The sequence below is a fragment of the Bombyx mori genome, chromosome 23 (genome assembly GCF_030269925.1).
Source record: "Bombyx mori chromosome 23, ASM3026992v2".
Lineage (NCBI taxonomy): Eukaryota > Metazoa > Arthropoda > Insecta > Lepidoptera > Bombycidae > Bombyx > Bombyx mori.
Genome location: NC_085129.1, coordinates 19,830,832 through 19,846,869, shown reverse-complemented (window position 1 = coordinate 19,846,869; position 16,038 = coordinate 19,830,832). Strand labels below are relative to the sequence as shown.

Genomic DNA, 16,038 nt, shown 5'->3' with positions numbered 1-16,038 from the left:
CCAACAATGACATAACATCATTCCGCGGACTAAAACGCGTCATATCCAGATTTTAAATTGCGCAACAGCTTTATCTGAAAGGCGGCTAAGTTTCCATTGTTGTACCATTTAAGCTCACGTCGCTGAACGAGCTTATCTCGGTCAGACCTAAGTTATAGGCTTGTTAGCGAATGTATAGCTTAATTAAAGCTTAAATCCGAAGTTTACGTTACGGAGTGGACAATTAATTTCTTGATTTGCGTTTGATTCCTTTAATATTATCCCTTCGTTATTTCTTGACAGTGAAGGCATCGTATCGAGGGTTGAAACGCTATTTGATATAAGCGAGATTATTACAACTTTACAGAAGAGCTACCTATTTAAAATACAAAATTTGAAAAAAAATATCATACCAATAAACTTCTTCAGCTATTTGAATGGGGTAAACATTATCGAAGTTTAATTAAAAAAAGATGTGTGGTGTCGTGGGACACCGGATACGAACCAAGTTCCTTATTATAAAAATATTATTTTTAAGTTCTAATCGAGGTATAAAGAAAATAATTATTCGGGTATACATTTTTTATTATGATTTTTTTATTGATAAAAAAAAAAAGATATTCCAAAACAAATCAATATATACTAAAAACAATAATCATCGAAATCGGTTGGCGTGATGTTGAGTTATTGAGTTATTTATCTATTTGTCGCGCACATACTTAATGCAAATTTAAGGCTTATATGGTTTTGATGCGAATATTGAGATGGATGTATGGAGTGACAAGAATGGACAAGATAAAGAATGAGTACATCAGAGGAAATGTGAAAGTAGTCCTGGTAATCAACAAATTAAAGAGCGGACGGTTAGCGTGGTGTGGACATGTGATGCGTAGAGAGAAGATGCATGTGACTAGGAGATGTATGGAAATGGTAGTGCAAGGTAGAGGGGGAAGAGGTCGACAGAAGAAGAAGATGGAGTGTGTCAATGACGATATGAGAGAGAGAGAGAGGAGTGAGTGTTGCGATGACGGCTGATAGAAGAGAAGGGAAGAGAAGAATTAGTTGTGCCGACCCAACCTAATGGAATAAGGTGGTGAAAAAGAAGATGTAAATTGAAGTGTCTACTAGAAAAAGAACCAAAAAACCGAAACGACATTCAATCAATATCAAAAATGTTTATCCGCACGATGTTGATTCGATATCGGGGGTTGAAAGGCTGCTTGGGTTAAGCGACATTTCGGTTAACACGCGACATTTAATTTTATCTTTGTAATTAAAGGTGCGTTTTATTTGGTATCAGCATAAACAGTTCGATATAGTTCATTGAACTTCAATGAAGTTTACCCCATTCAAACAGCTTAAGAAGTTTTTTTGCTATCATATTTGTTCCAAATTTTAAGCTTTAAATGGCTCTCCCGTAAAGTTGCAAAAATGTCGCTTAAAGTTAATAGTTTTTCGTCCCTCGATATTTACTACCAAATACATTAATTTATTATGTATTAGAAATAAACTCATTAAGTAAGGTTGCTAAAGGCTCGTCTAAAATTACTGCCTCGAACACATTCAAGCATTTTAAAATAAATAATAATTGAAACTAACTAATCATCTTTCAGATCCGATTCCATTTGTATATACTTGTGAGTGTTGCGATCTATAAGTATACAGACACTGCTTATTAACAAAACTTAAAATACACTAGACTATAGAGAAAATTTAATCTAAAACGCTTCCTCTTATGACTCGTGCCAAGTACCATTCGTAACTTAGTCTCGTTAAACCGAACGCACAAATCAAAGTGAAAATTTATTGTAATTAGAAATAATACGCGTATGAAACATTACTAGACAGATGCCTTTACGTAATTACCTGAGTACTTACACGCTTTGGTGTTTGTTGCAGAGTTAATTATTCTGAAGGGAGCTTGTATTAATTCAGTTTCGGTTCTGTGGTGATCGAAATAAAAATTAAGTCTATGTCTGTGTAGAGGCCTGTGTTTGGGAATGGATAGTGGACGGGCTGGAATGATGATGTCTGTTAAATATAACGTCGAGAGGCTGGGTCGGTATTTTTTGTTTTTATTTTTTATTTTTTTTTTATTGCTTAGATGGGTGGACGAACTCACAGCCCACCTGATATTAAGTGGTTACTGGAGCCCATAGACATCTACAACGTAAATGCGCCACCCACCTTGAGATATAAGTTCTAAGGTCTCAAGTATAGTTACAACGGCTGCCCCACCCTTCAAACCGAAACGCATTACTGCTTCACGGCAGAAATAGGCGGGGCGGTGGTACCTACCCGTGCGGACTCACAAGAGGTCCTACCACCAGTAATATTTTAGTATTGCTTAGTCTTCTTTCAGTGGGCGTCGTAATGACAGAGAAACGAAATTAGTTCACTCAGTCACATTATAATGTCTAAGGATTCCACATGACACGCTATACAACTTTCAGTCCAATATCGACCGCACCAGCCGACTGCCACACGATAAGTGTTGGTCGTGTGCTTCACTCGACCAGTGAATAGTTGACCCATCGAACACCGACAGACGGCGCTTCAGTCCCGTATCACGTATTGGCTGCGTCAATCATGTGTTGATTCCGACAAATATATAACGGTTAATACTCGGTATCTCCGCGCGAGACCTGGCGGAAGGTCGCCAGTGCGGTCTTCTTCTTCTTTCTTTCTTTCTTTCCTATTACCCTCTGCTGGGGTGTAGGGCTCGAATCACATTCCATTTACATTAGTTTTGGGCAGTCTGTTCTAGATCCTCCCACGTCATGCCCAAGACGCCTAGCTCTTGCACCACGACGCCAAGTTTCGGGACGGCCTCTCTTCCTTTCGCCAGACACTTTCCATGTCAGTGCGGTAGGCCGACCAAATGAAAAGTATAGGGGAAGGAGATATAGAGGGCATCGTGAGACGCGTTAAGGTCTCCCCCCTCTAACAATACATGACGATCTATCAACAGTGAAACGATTGAGAAGAAGGATAGTTGATGTGTGTGTGTGCCCTACGATATCTGAAACGCTTCAACAGATTTCGCGGAAGATTTCCTGAGAAGTTTTGTTGTGATCAGATCGAAATCAGATCTAAGGAGGTCCAGGAAATCGTAAAATTAAAAAAAAAAATAACTTTACAAATTAATTTTATGGTTAAATTAAAAAATACCCTCCGTATTATTACACATGTTAGCGAGATTGGAACGTTTAACGATCAGTTGTTTTTTTTCTTTTAATTTTTATTACAAACCATATACTTTAAATCGCGTAATTAACTAAAAGGTCAGTTACGGTACTTCAAATGCGAAACAACGAACGGACAACAAATGATGTTTCTATAGTATGTTAATCTTAATTTTCTGTGCGCACAGATTTCCTTGTTGATTCTAGATATTTCTGCATTTTTCCTATCGACCAGTAGTCGTAAGGGGCTATTCTGGCTTCACCGTGACCGTTGGGAGAGCTCATGGGGTTCCCTGAGAGGAGGGGGGGGGGGCTGAGAGCTTTTGCTAAAATCTATCCTAGCAAGAGCAGTGCTTCGCTGAATCTACCACAGGATCGAAATCACGACCAATAGACAATATTCAGCGCAAATCAACGTCGCCCAAAACATGTCATTTCGGATCCTCCCGATTCACTAACTGTGCTTTTAGTTACCTCAAACACCGGTCATCGTTCTCGTCGAACCCGTCGCTTGCGACGAAGGGCTCGGCGAGTAAATTAACCCACAGACACAGCCGACTGAGTTTCTCGCCGGATCTTCTCAGTGGGTCGCGTTTCCAATTCGGTGGTAGATTCTACGAGGCACGGCTCTTGCTAGGGTTCGTGTTAGCAATATCGGCAAGTTTGATCCCCGTGAGCTCACCTGCTAGTTCGGTGAATCTAGAATAACCCCTCGAGGATACTAGAATAGGTAGGAAAAAAACAGCGCAAAACTCGAACTCTACGAACCCTAAATTTTATCATTCGCAATCAAATGTTCGATGTAATAATACTTCTATCTATTCTACTAAAATAACCTCAATCCTCAGCAACGAACGAACGATTGAGGATACAGAATATGTCGACAGATGTTGAGAGCGGATCGCGGGCCCAAGTTTTGTTTAGGGACTTACCCACCAAACGACTCCCTTTACCCTCTCTCGCCCGTCTTACCCTACTACCCCGTGAGTCAGAACCAGCCTGCCAGGTCGGGACGAAATTAGTCCAGGATCGGATCCAACGCGAACCTTTCAAACTGTAGTTGTTACAAGCACGCGTTTACGGTGTTGTTATAACGCGGCTTTTCATCTGCCGCGCCCCTCGCTAACCTCAGATGCATACAACTAGTGATTGAATGAAAAAAATCGATAAGTGATATTAAAAAATAGTTCGTAAATTGACTGAAATTTTAACGAACTCTGGCTAAATAATCAAATAAACTCATTACGGAAATATTAATTAAAACTTATTTAAACTATTACGTTGATTAAAGGTAGACTTCACTATGACAGTTCACTTCTTCGCTTTCTTTAAGTGATCCGTTCGTAGTTTCGCTTCGGATAGTAACTTGCCATATGTCGTCTATTTCCAGAGCTTTTCCGATATAACTAGAACCTTCAAGAAATTTTCTAAACTCGTTTTGCCTATGTCGGGAACATTTTCGGGGTTATTCGAACACTTTTGGTACAACTGGGAGATTGAAGAAAACTCCTGGAACATTCAAGAGACGTTCCAGCTGTTACGATATCCGCTTTTGTTATTTGAATATAAAAGGCGTTACTCGTACCGATATAACAATATCTCTTTATCGTCTCACAATAAAGCTTAGTACCTAATCAATCAGTCGACAAAAATATATATAAAAAAATCTCTTTACAAATCAAATGTTTCGACCTATAAAAATGGCATATACCATATGGCAACTGCGCGGTCTGTTCTAAAATGTGGGGGAAATTTATCTCAGTTTTAATCTATATTGAAACGTGTCACAGTGAGAACTGGCTTCGTCTACCTTTTTGCTTTATCGCTGCTAGTAGCCTCAAGGGTCTATTCCAGCTTCTCCAGAACAATAAGCTGGCTCGGCTTGAAAGAATTTTGCTTAATACTTGTCCTAGAAAGAGCAGTGCTTCGTTGAATCTATCATCGGATCGGAATCGCGATCTCGAGAGAAGATACAAAGCAAAACTCAGTAGGTCGCACGTCGAACTCTTCGTCGCTTCGGCTAATAATCAACCTAAAAAGCGACTGCAAGAGTTGAGAGCACGGAAATGTTGTTTTCGAAACGAACTATCCCGAAATAGCACGACAAACAAACAACAGAATCACAATTCGCGATAAGCCAATTATCGATAAACTAACTCTGCACATCACTAGCGGTCGTGAGAGTCGCATCGCTTTGGCCTACATATTATTAAACGATGTTAGCAAATGGTACGGATATGTCGCAACTCAAGACTGTTCCCTGCTACTACAAGAAATAATTTATTTACTTGGAAGGCAGATGAGCTCACGGTCGGAGCTTGCGAGGCCCTAGAGGCAAACGTGAATGCAACTTTCCACCTGGTTCTTCACAAAAACGACGACATTATGATAAAATACAATTCCTTTTCGACCTCTGCACTAATTGCGGCCTCAGAAGACTAACATAACATTCGTGACAGATCAATTTATAAGTAAAACCTTTTTGTTTTGGTTAGTTGGGTAGACGAGCTCATGGCCAAACTGGTGTTAAATGATTACTGGAGCCCATAGACATCTACAACGTAAAAGCCGCCACCCACCTTGATATATGAGTTCTAAGGTCTCAAGTATAGATACAACGGCTGCCCCATCCTTTAAACCGAAACGCATTAGAAACTGCTTCACGGCAGAAATAGGCAAGGTGGTGGTACCTACCCGTGCGGACTCACAATACGTCCTACCACCAGTAATTACGCCAATTATTATTTGGCGAGTTCGATTTTTATTACACGATATTTATTCATGATTATATTCATGATAATTGATGATTGTAAAACGCATTACTGCTTCACGGCAGAAAAAGGCATGGTGAGTAGATACCCGTGCGGACCCAGGTGGTAGGATGTCCACAAGACATCCACCACCAATCCTGAAAATAGACAGGATCAGCGGCCCCATTACGAACCATTGAAAATCAGCCAAGGTGGTGAAATGAGCGCAACACCAACCCCCCATTGCCTTTCAGAGTTCTGTCTCGGACTCTTGGAGGAAAAACGGATGATGGGGTCGCCTGCAGCTCTAACATTAGGAGCAAGATTAGAGACCCCTGTAACAGTCGTGAAAACTAGCCCATAACATCAGCTAAGTTTCTTGCGAGACAATCTCAGGGGGTCGATCTGTCCTTGAGCTCTTAGGCTTTTGGAGGCACTCAAGCAACGGTTAGTAAACCCTACTCTTCCTGGCTGGGCCCGTTCTGGCCTTCGGGCCAACAGATATATTACCAGCCCAAAACAAAAACTGACCGTCTGTCTACCAGGCTATTTCACCCCGCCCGGTGTAAGATCATCCCTTTGTCGCATCCTCAAAACAGTCTTAAATTTTCGCAGCTCACCATCAAGATTAAGGGTAGTGATACTCATCTATGCTTCCACCAGTAAGGTCGGGGGAGCAGGAAGAATATCTGAAGAAGATTGTAACGCAGAAATGCATTTCGTAGGCCAAGTGCATATCGTCAGATTCATTGCGTATTTTAGATAACATTAAATCGTAATGTTCCAATACATACATTATTATGCACAGCAAATAAATCAGCAGAACACAAAACACAGAAACCTCGAACCGAAACTGTGTATCGTGTGCTTTAGCCTAGACAGTTACAACTATTAGGGCAGTGTAGAATAATATCAATGTGCAGATGCGTTATTTTCATTAATGCCTATTTTTGTCTCTCAGAGACGAGATGTTTGCGCGATGCCATAGTTCTAAGCTCCATCAATAAAATAGCCACCAAAAGTAGCAATTAGAGTATCGTCGACTCGTTTGGCCAGTTGAAATATGCATTGATCCTTATTCTAACTTGCCCGAAATCAATTATTAACTGAAGCAGTTTTCACACAAATCACTAAACAGCCTTCGGTTCTGTTGCTCTGTGATCAAAACCTTCTATTTCCCTTTCACTGGCACGTCTTTAGTTTAAATTGAACAGATACGCATTAATTTGACCAAGGAAACAGTTATACAATCTAACGTCGATAAATAAAGTGAGATTGCATAAAAAATTATCATGTTCAATAATTATTTGTTCATGCTAAGTACATTTTTCATTCTATAATATGACTTGTATTAAAAATTTAAAATCACATTCTAGTTTTTACACACTTTCAATTGTTTTTTTAAATCATGAAACTTAACAAGGACCTTTTTTGATTACTTAGTTGGGTGAACGAGCTTACAGCCCACCTGGTGTTAAGTGGTTACCGGAGACCTTAGGCATGTACAACGTAAATGCCGCCACCCACCTTGAGATATGAGTTCTAGGTCTCAATACAGTTCTTTTTTCTATTGCTTAGATGTGTAGACGAGCTCACGGCCCCCTGGTGTTAAGTGGTTACTGGAGCCCATAGACATCTACAACTTAAATGCGCCACCCACCTTGAGATATAAGTTCTAAGATCGCAGTATAGTTACAACGGCTGCCCCGCCCTTAAACCGAAACGCATTACTGATTCACGGCAGAAATAGGCAGGGCGGTGGTACCTACCCGCGCGAACTCAGAATGGGTCCTACCACCAGTAATTACGCAAATTATAATTTTGCGGGTTTAATTTTTATTACACCATGTTATTCCTTCACCAGGGAAGTCAATCGTGAACATTTGTTGAGTACGTATTCCATTAGAAAAGTTGGTACCCGCCTGCGGGATTCGAACATCGGTGCATCGCTCAGCACGAATGCACGTCTTATCCTTTAGGCCACGACGACTTCAAAGTACAACGGCTACCCCACCCTTCAAGCCGACCTGGTATGACCACAAGAGTGACATAATGTTTCTTTAGTTACCATCGCCATCAGCTCAGTCATCTAGTGCTGGGCATAGGCCTCTCCAAATTTACACCACCGAGCCCGTTGTTCAGTTCTCCTTGTCCATATCTTACCGCCCACCATTCGCAAGTCATCGCTTTACCTACCCGGAAGCATTCCACATTACGTTCGCCTATACCGCCGTCTTTCCTAAAAAGCGGGATTCGAACACCGTTGCATCGCTACATACGAATGCGCCGGACGTCGTATCCTTTAGGCCGCGACGACTTCACTTAGAAGATATAAACGTGAGCGGCGGTATATCGACCGAAAGACCCTTCTTCATCCTTTATAAATTAATCCGCGATCGCATTTGTGACGTAGCCACCACCAGTTCCGTTTGATACATCCGTGTGATCATGGCCTTGCCACAGCCTCCCGTTACTAAATCGATGTTTGCTTTATAAAAACCGGTTTTTAATCATCACTTGAACCTTCATATTATATACAGCGCTGTACATGCAGATTTTCAGTTTAGGGGATCCTAAGGTGCTTACATGTCGTTATCGGGCATAAAGTGTACTAATTAGATGGGTGCGCAGTCATGTGCCATTCCCGATCCTGCGGACTGAATGGTAAACAGTCGACGTCGCCCAAAACACGTCATTTCGGATCCTCCCGGTCCACTAACGGTGCTTTTAGAGTTCTCAAGCACCGGTCATCGTTCTCGTCGAACCCGTCGCTCGCAACGAAGGGCTCGGTGAGTAAATTAACCCACAGACACAGCCCACTGAGTTTCTCGCCGGATCTTCTCAGTGGGTCCCGTTTCCGATCAGGTGGTAGATTGTGCGAAGCCCTGCTCTTGCTAGGGTTAGTGTTAGCAACGTCATCAGGTTTGAGCTCCGCGAGCTCACCTACTTATTAGGGTTACGCTGAAATGGCCTCTCAAGGCCATCAGATTAGGTAGAAAAAATAAGCTCAAGAGTTAAATGGTCACTACAATACATAGATATAATTGACGGAAATGCCCCTATTACACACCTCGAGACATCTGTCCCGACACTCCCAACCTTCAAACCGGTTTAGACTTCACTTAATCGTAGCAGCAATAAACAATCCTGATTTTTGTACCCGAAATATTTTTGTTTCCCAAGCAATGGATACGTCGTAGGCCATTAATTTGGCCAACTGATTTTTGTACGTGTTACATTGATAGCATAAATATTATTAAATTTAAATATTCGACTGTGATCCTGTCGAGAATCACTAACATAACGAATAATCTTTGTTTTTGGACTAGGATTCCTAGGCGTATTAGAAAGGTGTAGTTTTTCTTTTGTTAGAGCCTAGTACCACCATCCTCCATTTTAGGCCATGAAGCAGTCGTACTTTCCGGGTTGAATGGTTGAAAAGACATCCACATTGTTTAGTCAATGAATCTTCTTTAATGATTAAAAATCTAGAGCAAAACCAAAAGGAAATGGAAAGAAGGAAAGAGCTAAAACAGCTTACCGAAGTTTCGATGTCGTCTCCTCGGCGTCGGGGGCTGTCTCTTGAGGGACAGGTCCACTGGCTCCACTTGAACTGGGGGACAGCTTGCCTAAAACCAATGTTTGGAATACATAGAGTGGCCTGTGTCCCCATAGGGTCCCCATAGAGTGGCCTGTGTCCCCATAGGATCCCCATAATGTGGCCGTGATGATGAATAGATGATGTAGCAACATGTCCAACCGCGAATCATTTTCATTTCGCATAAATAACCGTGGTAACACCAAAACACAACAAAGTTTAGTTGCATTCTATTGTAAAACCCGGATCCATTTTAGACCATCAACATGCACTCGATAAACTTAGATGTCTTCGGCATAAGATTACAATATTTTTTTTAATTTATTAATTTTATATAGTAAGCTGTCTTAAGACATTCAAACGTAGTTTTGAGAAAAACAATTTCTTAGGCAGTGCATGCACAATGACCATTGAGATGTCCATATCAATTAATCTACTGGTGGTTTTTTACTGGTGGTAGGACCTCTTGGGAGTCCGCGCGGGTGGGTACCACCACCCCGCCTATTTCTGCCGTGAAGCAGTAATGCGTTTCGGTTTGAAGGGTGGGGCAGCCGTTGTAACTATACTGAGACCTTAGAACTTATATCTCAAGGTGGGTGGCGCATTTACGTTGTAGATGTCTATGGGCTCCAGTAACCACTTAACACCAGGTGGGCTGTGAGCTCGTCCACCCATCTAAGCAATAAAAAAATATAAAAAAAAATCTACAGTAGATCTAGTAAATCTTAGATTACAAAAATACAAAACTAAAGATGGCTAACTCGTTCTTCGACTATGAGCAATTATAAGTGATTAGGCGGGATAAATACAGAAACCTAGACATGTCTAGACTTAGCTCGTTGATGATTATACACTTATCTTCGTATTTAGTTATTGGAAGGAAATCTTAGGGTTTGATACAACAGGATGGCCGTGGAAAGAGTCTTTGGATTACATTGATGAACGACACCACGATCCAAGTGACGCTCGGGTGTGCACTAGGCCCCCTACCTTTAAACGGAAGACGATTTTAAATCGCCTCGCTTCAAGCACTCGGAATGCATCATCACTAAGAAGACACGGCAAGAGAAGAGGAATAGGGATGCCTGTTAAAATCTACAAAAACCTCGTTTGCTGAAAAATATGTCATGATGCTAAAATAGCGTTACGCTTTTGGACGAATGTGGCAGCTGGTTGTATTATAAAACTGAGACTTAGTACTCACGTCTCAAGATTGGTAACGACATGTACATTATTAATGTCTTAGGGCTCAGATGATTTCTTAATACTGAGCGGGCCGTGACTACGTCCACCAAATAATAAAAAAAATAGCAACAGCACTCCTCATGGTAGGACATGTTGTATGCCGTCGTTATCACAATTCTGTTCAAATCTGGCACTAAGATAGAATACCTAACTCATTAGCTTCTTGCCAAATGCTTTCAACGCCGAAATTACAAATCAAATCGGTGTTAATTCACAAAGACTTAAGCGCCCCCTATATCAAAGTATTACAATTCTGTCCAAACCTGGCCAAAAGATAAAGGCCTAACCCATTAGTTTCCTGCCCAGTGCCTTCAACTACGAAACTCCAATCCCAATCGGTGTTAATTCACGACTTAAGCGCCCTTCAAGGTCTAAATAAAAAACTTATAATTCGATTCTTAAATACAGCCAGTTCATACTTTAAAAGTACTTAACGCCAAGCCGAGGGACCTTCACTTGACCCCATTAGCGGCTCATCAGATGAGCGCGATATATAATTAACAGCATTGCAACAAGCCACACCCTGTTTCCGTGCGGAGCATTGAAGTATTTGCAACGATGTCTTAAGTTTAAAAGGGTCGATTTTTATAAGCCCCTCATATTCTGCATCTTGAAAAGGTCCTTCAATATCGAAATCGTTCTAGAAATGGCGGTTAACGTTGACACGGTGGTCGATAGCGAGTGAACGATTGGGAGGGTTCCAGTTGCGCTGGGCCCTTTGCGTGCATTTGAAGTGGTTCGTTCAAGCAAAACCACGTGTACGTTTTGAAGATTAGGTCGATTTTACCTTGGCTATTTAGCATGAACAATAGGGCAAGATTGATAACAATAGTTTTGTTTTCAATATTGTTCTTTTATGAGTGTGCCGTGTAGGTGTAAATGCTCACTGACGTTATTCTGAGTGGGTCGCGATTCAGATCCGGTGGTAGATTCTGTAAAGCACTGCCCTCGCTAGGGTTAGTGTTAGCAAATTCTCTCAGGTTGAGCCCGTGAGCTCACCGACCCGTCCGGACGTAGCTGGAATAGCCACTTTAGGCTACCAGCGAATAGGTAGGGAAAAAAAGCTGACTGATAAACATTTTTTTGATTCCTTGAACAATCACTTAACGCACCCCTTTGTGGGTTGGAGAAAGAGGGAGGGAATCGAAACACGACTAAACTTTGAGGCGAAATAGTTAATTAAAAAAAAACAGTAATCCTCCGATGACGTAATATAAGATCCGATATTCAAATTTCGAATTCTCTAACGGTCTAATTTGATGTACGTTCGAATACAGAACACGATTCCCGCGCAAAGATGGCGTATCGCGCCTAATTGATCCATTGATTTGTCGTTTATCTGATTTAGTATGGCGAATATCAATGGCGAGTATATTACCTTAAACAGGGCCACGAAAGTGTGGTGCAAGCGTTCACGAATTGGTATAACATAACACGGAAATAGAAGGCATTTAAACGCTCTCTCCGCACAATTGGTACCACCACCACACTGCCTGAATTGGGCCTGATTTAGTCTCTTGTATTCCTAATGAATCATACAGGTTGCGATTTTGACGTCCAATATATGGTTAGCGCTACCAAGTAGCTTAGGGAAGTCAGCTTTTAGCGAGTTTTTTTTGGGGTTCTCTTGAGTTATTTCGAAAAACCCGGCTGAAGTCTTAGTAAATTCCGACTATTTCTATTTTATCCGAATAGATTCAAGTCTCAAATAAATCAACTTCAACTCATTCCGCTCCATATACATACTCGTAGTCGGTATATACACAACAAACTAAAGGTTTTTATAAATTCGACACTGGCAACAATGGCATCGCACGGAGCTGATTGCCATACTAAAAAACTTAATACAAAGAGGCGGATAGTATACGATTCCTAGGCGGTGGTAGATTCAGCGAAGCACTACTCCTTCTTTTTCTTTCTTTTTTATGTTTGAGGGATTACTTTGGCCCGGAGGCCTTTCCAATTTCACCAGGACAGGTACGCGAGCAAAAGCTCAGCCAGGAGGGGTGGGATTGGCTAACAGCTGCCCGAGCGCCTCCAAAAAGAAGACCTAACAACTCAAGAGCAGCTGTTTCGCGAATGAATCCGAAGCACTGATCTTGCTAGGGCAGACCTTGACAAAATCTCTCAGGCTGAGCCCCGTGAGCTCGCCTATACACGGTGAAGCTAGCATAATCCCTTGAGTATACTGGCAGTAGATAGACAAAGAAAAAAAACTAAATCAAATTAGGACACGTTGTATCGCATCGAACCCACCCGATGGGATAACATACACAAGTATAACTAAGTAATTTTATTTAATAACAATTGCGAAATATCAAAGTCTTACCTCAGTCGCAGGCGGCACGGTGGCTTGACGCCCCACGCCCCCTCTGTCACCCTGAAACAAAAAGAAACATCGATTTCTAAGCGTTTATAGTCGACCTCCAAACAGGTGGTCCTTTTACTAGAAGGTAGGACGCCTTTTGAGTCCGCATGGGAGATACCACACTATTTTTTTTATTGCTTAGATAGGTGGACGAGCTTACAGCCCACCTGGTGTTAGCTGGTTACTGGAGCCCATAGACATCTACAACGTAAATGCGCTGCCCACCTTGAGATATAAGTTCTAAGGTCTCAAGTATAGTTACAACGGCCTATTTCTTCCATTTAGCAGTAATGCTCTTTGCTCTAGTTTGAAGGGTGGGGCAGCCACTGTAAAAACTAAGACCTTAGAACTTACGTTTCAAGGCGGGTGATGGCATTTACATTGTTAATGTCTATAGGCTCTGGTAACGGCAAATTATAATTTTGCGTTTTTCATTTTTACTACCCGATGTTATTCCTTCACCGTGGAAGTCGATCGCGAACATTTGTTAAGCACGTATTTGATTAGCAAAATTGGTATCCCGCCTGCGGGATTTTAACACCGTTGCATTGCTAGATACGAATGCACCGGACAACTTATCCTTTAGGCCACGAAGACTTCAAAATCCACCCAAGTAAGCAATAAATTTAAAAAAAGGCCGGTATTCGTCGCCTAATTAGGTTCGATTGTTTTCCTTTTTAATACGCTTTTATTAGCTTCAGACGTATGTATGTTTGTAACGGAATCTTTGAACATGATTTTGACCCCCTTCAAAACGTCGGATTAACTCGAAATTTGGTATACTTATTAAGGACCGATGACAATTCAATATTTAACACAAAAATTGAAAAACAAAATATTGAAAAAATTGAAATTCAACTAAAAAATGAAAAATAAATGATATTATAACTACTGATACCATGCACCCCACGCTTTTTTACAATAAATACATTTTTTCTTACACTATTTTTAATTCAAATTTATTAAAAAAAAAATTCTATTATTTAGTTGGATTCTCTATAAAAGCATATTTTGTTACTTTTTTTAAACTATTTTTTACTGAACTTATATCTTCGCCCATATCTCTGTTATTACTGGACCGATTTTGAAAATTCTCTATTAGACTCAAAGTTGATTTTCTATTGTTTTCAGCCGTCATAGAACAGAAGATATTCGACAGATATCGGAATAACACTATGGTCATTGTCAAGATATTATGTTTGCGTATTCACAAGTTCCGGATAATAAACAATAGTTTAAAAAAACTAACAAAATACTCTTTTATAGAAAATCCGACAAAAACATAGAAAATAAATTTTAATAAATTTGAATTAAAAATAGTGTAAGAAAAATGATTTTATTGTAAAAAAGCGTTATTTATTAGTTGAATTTTCGATAAAAGCGTATTTGGTTAGTTTTTTTAAACTATTATTTATTTTTCATGTTTTAGTTGAATTTCAATATTTTTTTTAATATTGAATTATCATCCGTCCTTAATAAGTATACCAAATTTCGAGTTAATCCGACGTTTTGAAGGGGGTCAAAATCATGTTCAAAGATACCGTTACAAACATACATACGTCTGAAGCTAATAAAAGCATATTAATAAACTTTCAGAGCGCTGGTACACCGAACAACCCGCTCGGTGGAAGAACTGCCTCCTTTGACGTTACGACCAAACATTGTTTAATTTTTTTATTGCTCTTGTAGACAGACCAGCGTACGGCCCTGATGGTAAGTGGTTACCGTCGCTCATTGACGTCAGTAATTCGAGAGCCGTTACAACCGTTGTAGCAAAACAATCGAGAGCTATCTTCTAACTCAATGTTTCAGGGATTTTATAACATCCTCACCTAAATGCAGGTCCAATATATCGTCTTCTCGCATTAAAACTGTATAATCTCAAAACTTACTAATTTTACAGGAGAGTGTTTTAAAGGTTTAACATGTGATATTTTTAATATTAATCATCTTTGTAACATTTTTTTTACCTGTTACATTATCTGTCTTTGAAAGTAAGATAAAATTATGTATTAATTTTGTTAATTGTATTAAAAAAATGGGTAAATTAAAAAAAAAAAAAAACTTAACTACGCTCTTTTGACAGTATTTATGAGAAAAATACTGGTGATACCAAATTATTCCGCATACTAACTCAATTTCGAATATTTTTAGAAATTGTACACTTTTAATGCGGAAAGACGCTATTACAGTCTATTTGCGTGGATAAAACCCGCGGCGCGCCGTAGCAAGGCTCTCAACAAAATCCAAATGACATAACAAAATTCACATCGCGCAGCCGCCGCTAAACCGAAAGCACCGTGACACATAGCTTTCGCGCTTATCCAGCTTTGATTTACTAAAACGAATGCGTATTTCGTAAACGTTTAAGGACAAGCCGGGCGACGGTGAACGGTTATGGTGGCCGGCCGATGGTCCGGTGAAAGCACGAAATGTTAGGTTCCCACGATACAGTTACGGCCGTGTGATTCGCACGCGTTGCACCTTCGAAACGATACGCACACGCTTTAAGAACGTACAGCATGTTGTCAAGCTTGTTCGTTCAACATAAATTTGAATGCCTTTATTTATTTTATCCTATTTATTTATTACTAGCTGACCCGGCAGACTTCGTAGTGCCTCAATCAATTTTGTATAAAATAAACTTAAAAAAAAAACAAAAGGAATCCGTCCGACAGGGGACACATCAAAGAAAAAACCAAATTTTTGTTTTTATATGATTCCGAGCATTTTCATATTTATTCACCTTTTAAGCATTCTCTGGACTTCCACGAATAATTCAAGACCAAAATTAGCCGAATCGGTCCAGCCGGTCTCGAGTTTTAGCGAGACTAACGAACAGCAATTAATTTTTATATATACAGAGAAGAAGAAGAAAAAGATAGAAGATAAGGATAATATATTTTGAAGTCG

At 40.3% G+C, this 16,038-nt stretch overlaps 1 protein-coding gene across 4 annotated transcripts in view; it reads right to left on the bottom strand.

The window, feature by feature from the left end:
- Window positions 1-16,038, bottom strand: part of LOC101744426 (specificity protein transcription factor 3) — a 37,402-nt gene that overhangs the window by 13,704 nt on the left and 7,660 nt on the right. For all 4 annotated transcript variants that reach the window (XM_021351018.3, XM_004930740.4, XM_062675397.1 and 1 more), the window contains exons 4-5: window positions 13,087-13,137; window positions 9,456-9,543 (exon numbers count right to left, since the gene is read on the bottom strand). In XM_021351018.3, the coding sequence (XP_021206693.1) occupies window positions 9,456-9,543; window positions 13,087-13,137 (139 nt within the window). The remainder of the gene's footprint in view (window positions 1-9,455; window positions 9,544-13,086; window positions 13,138-16,038) is intronic.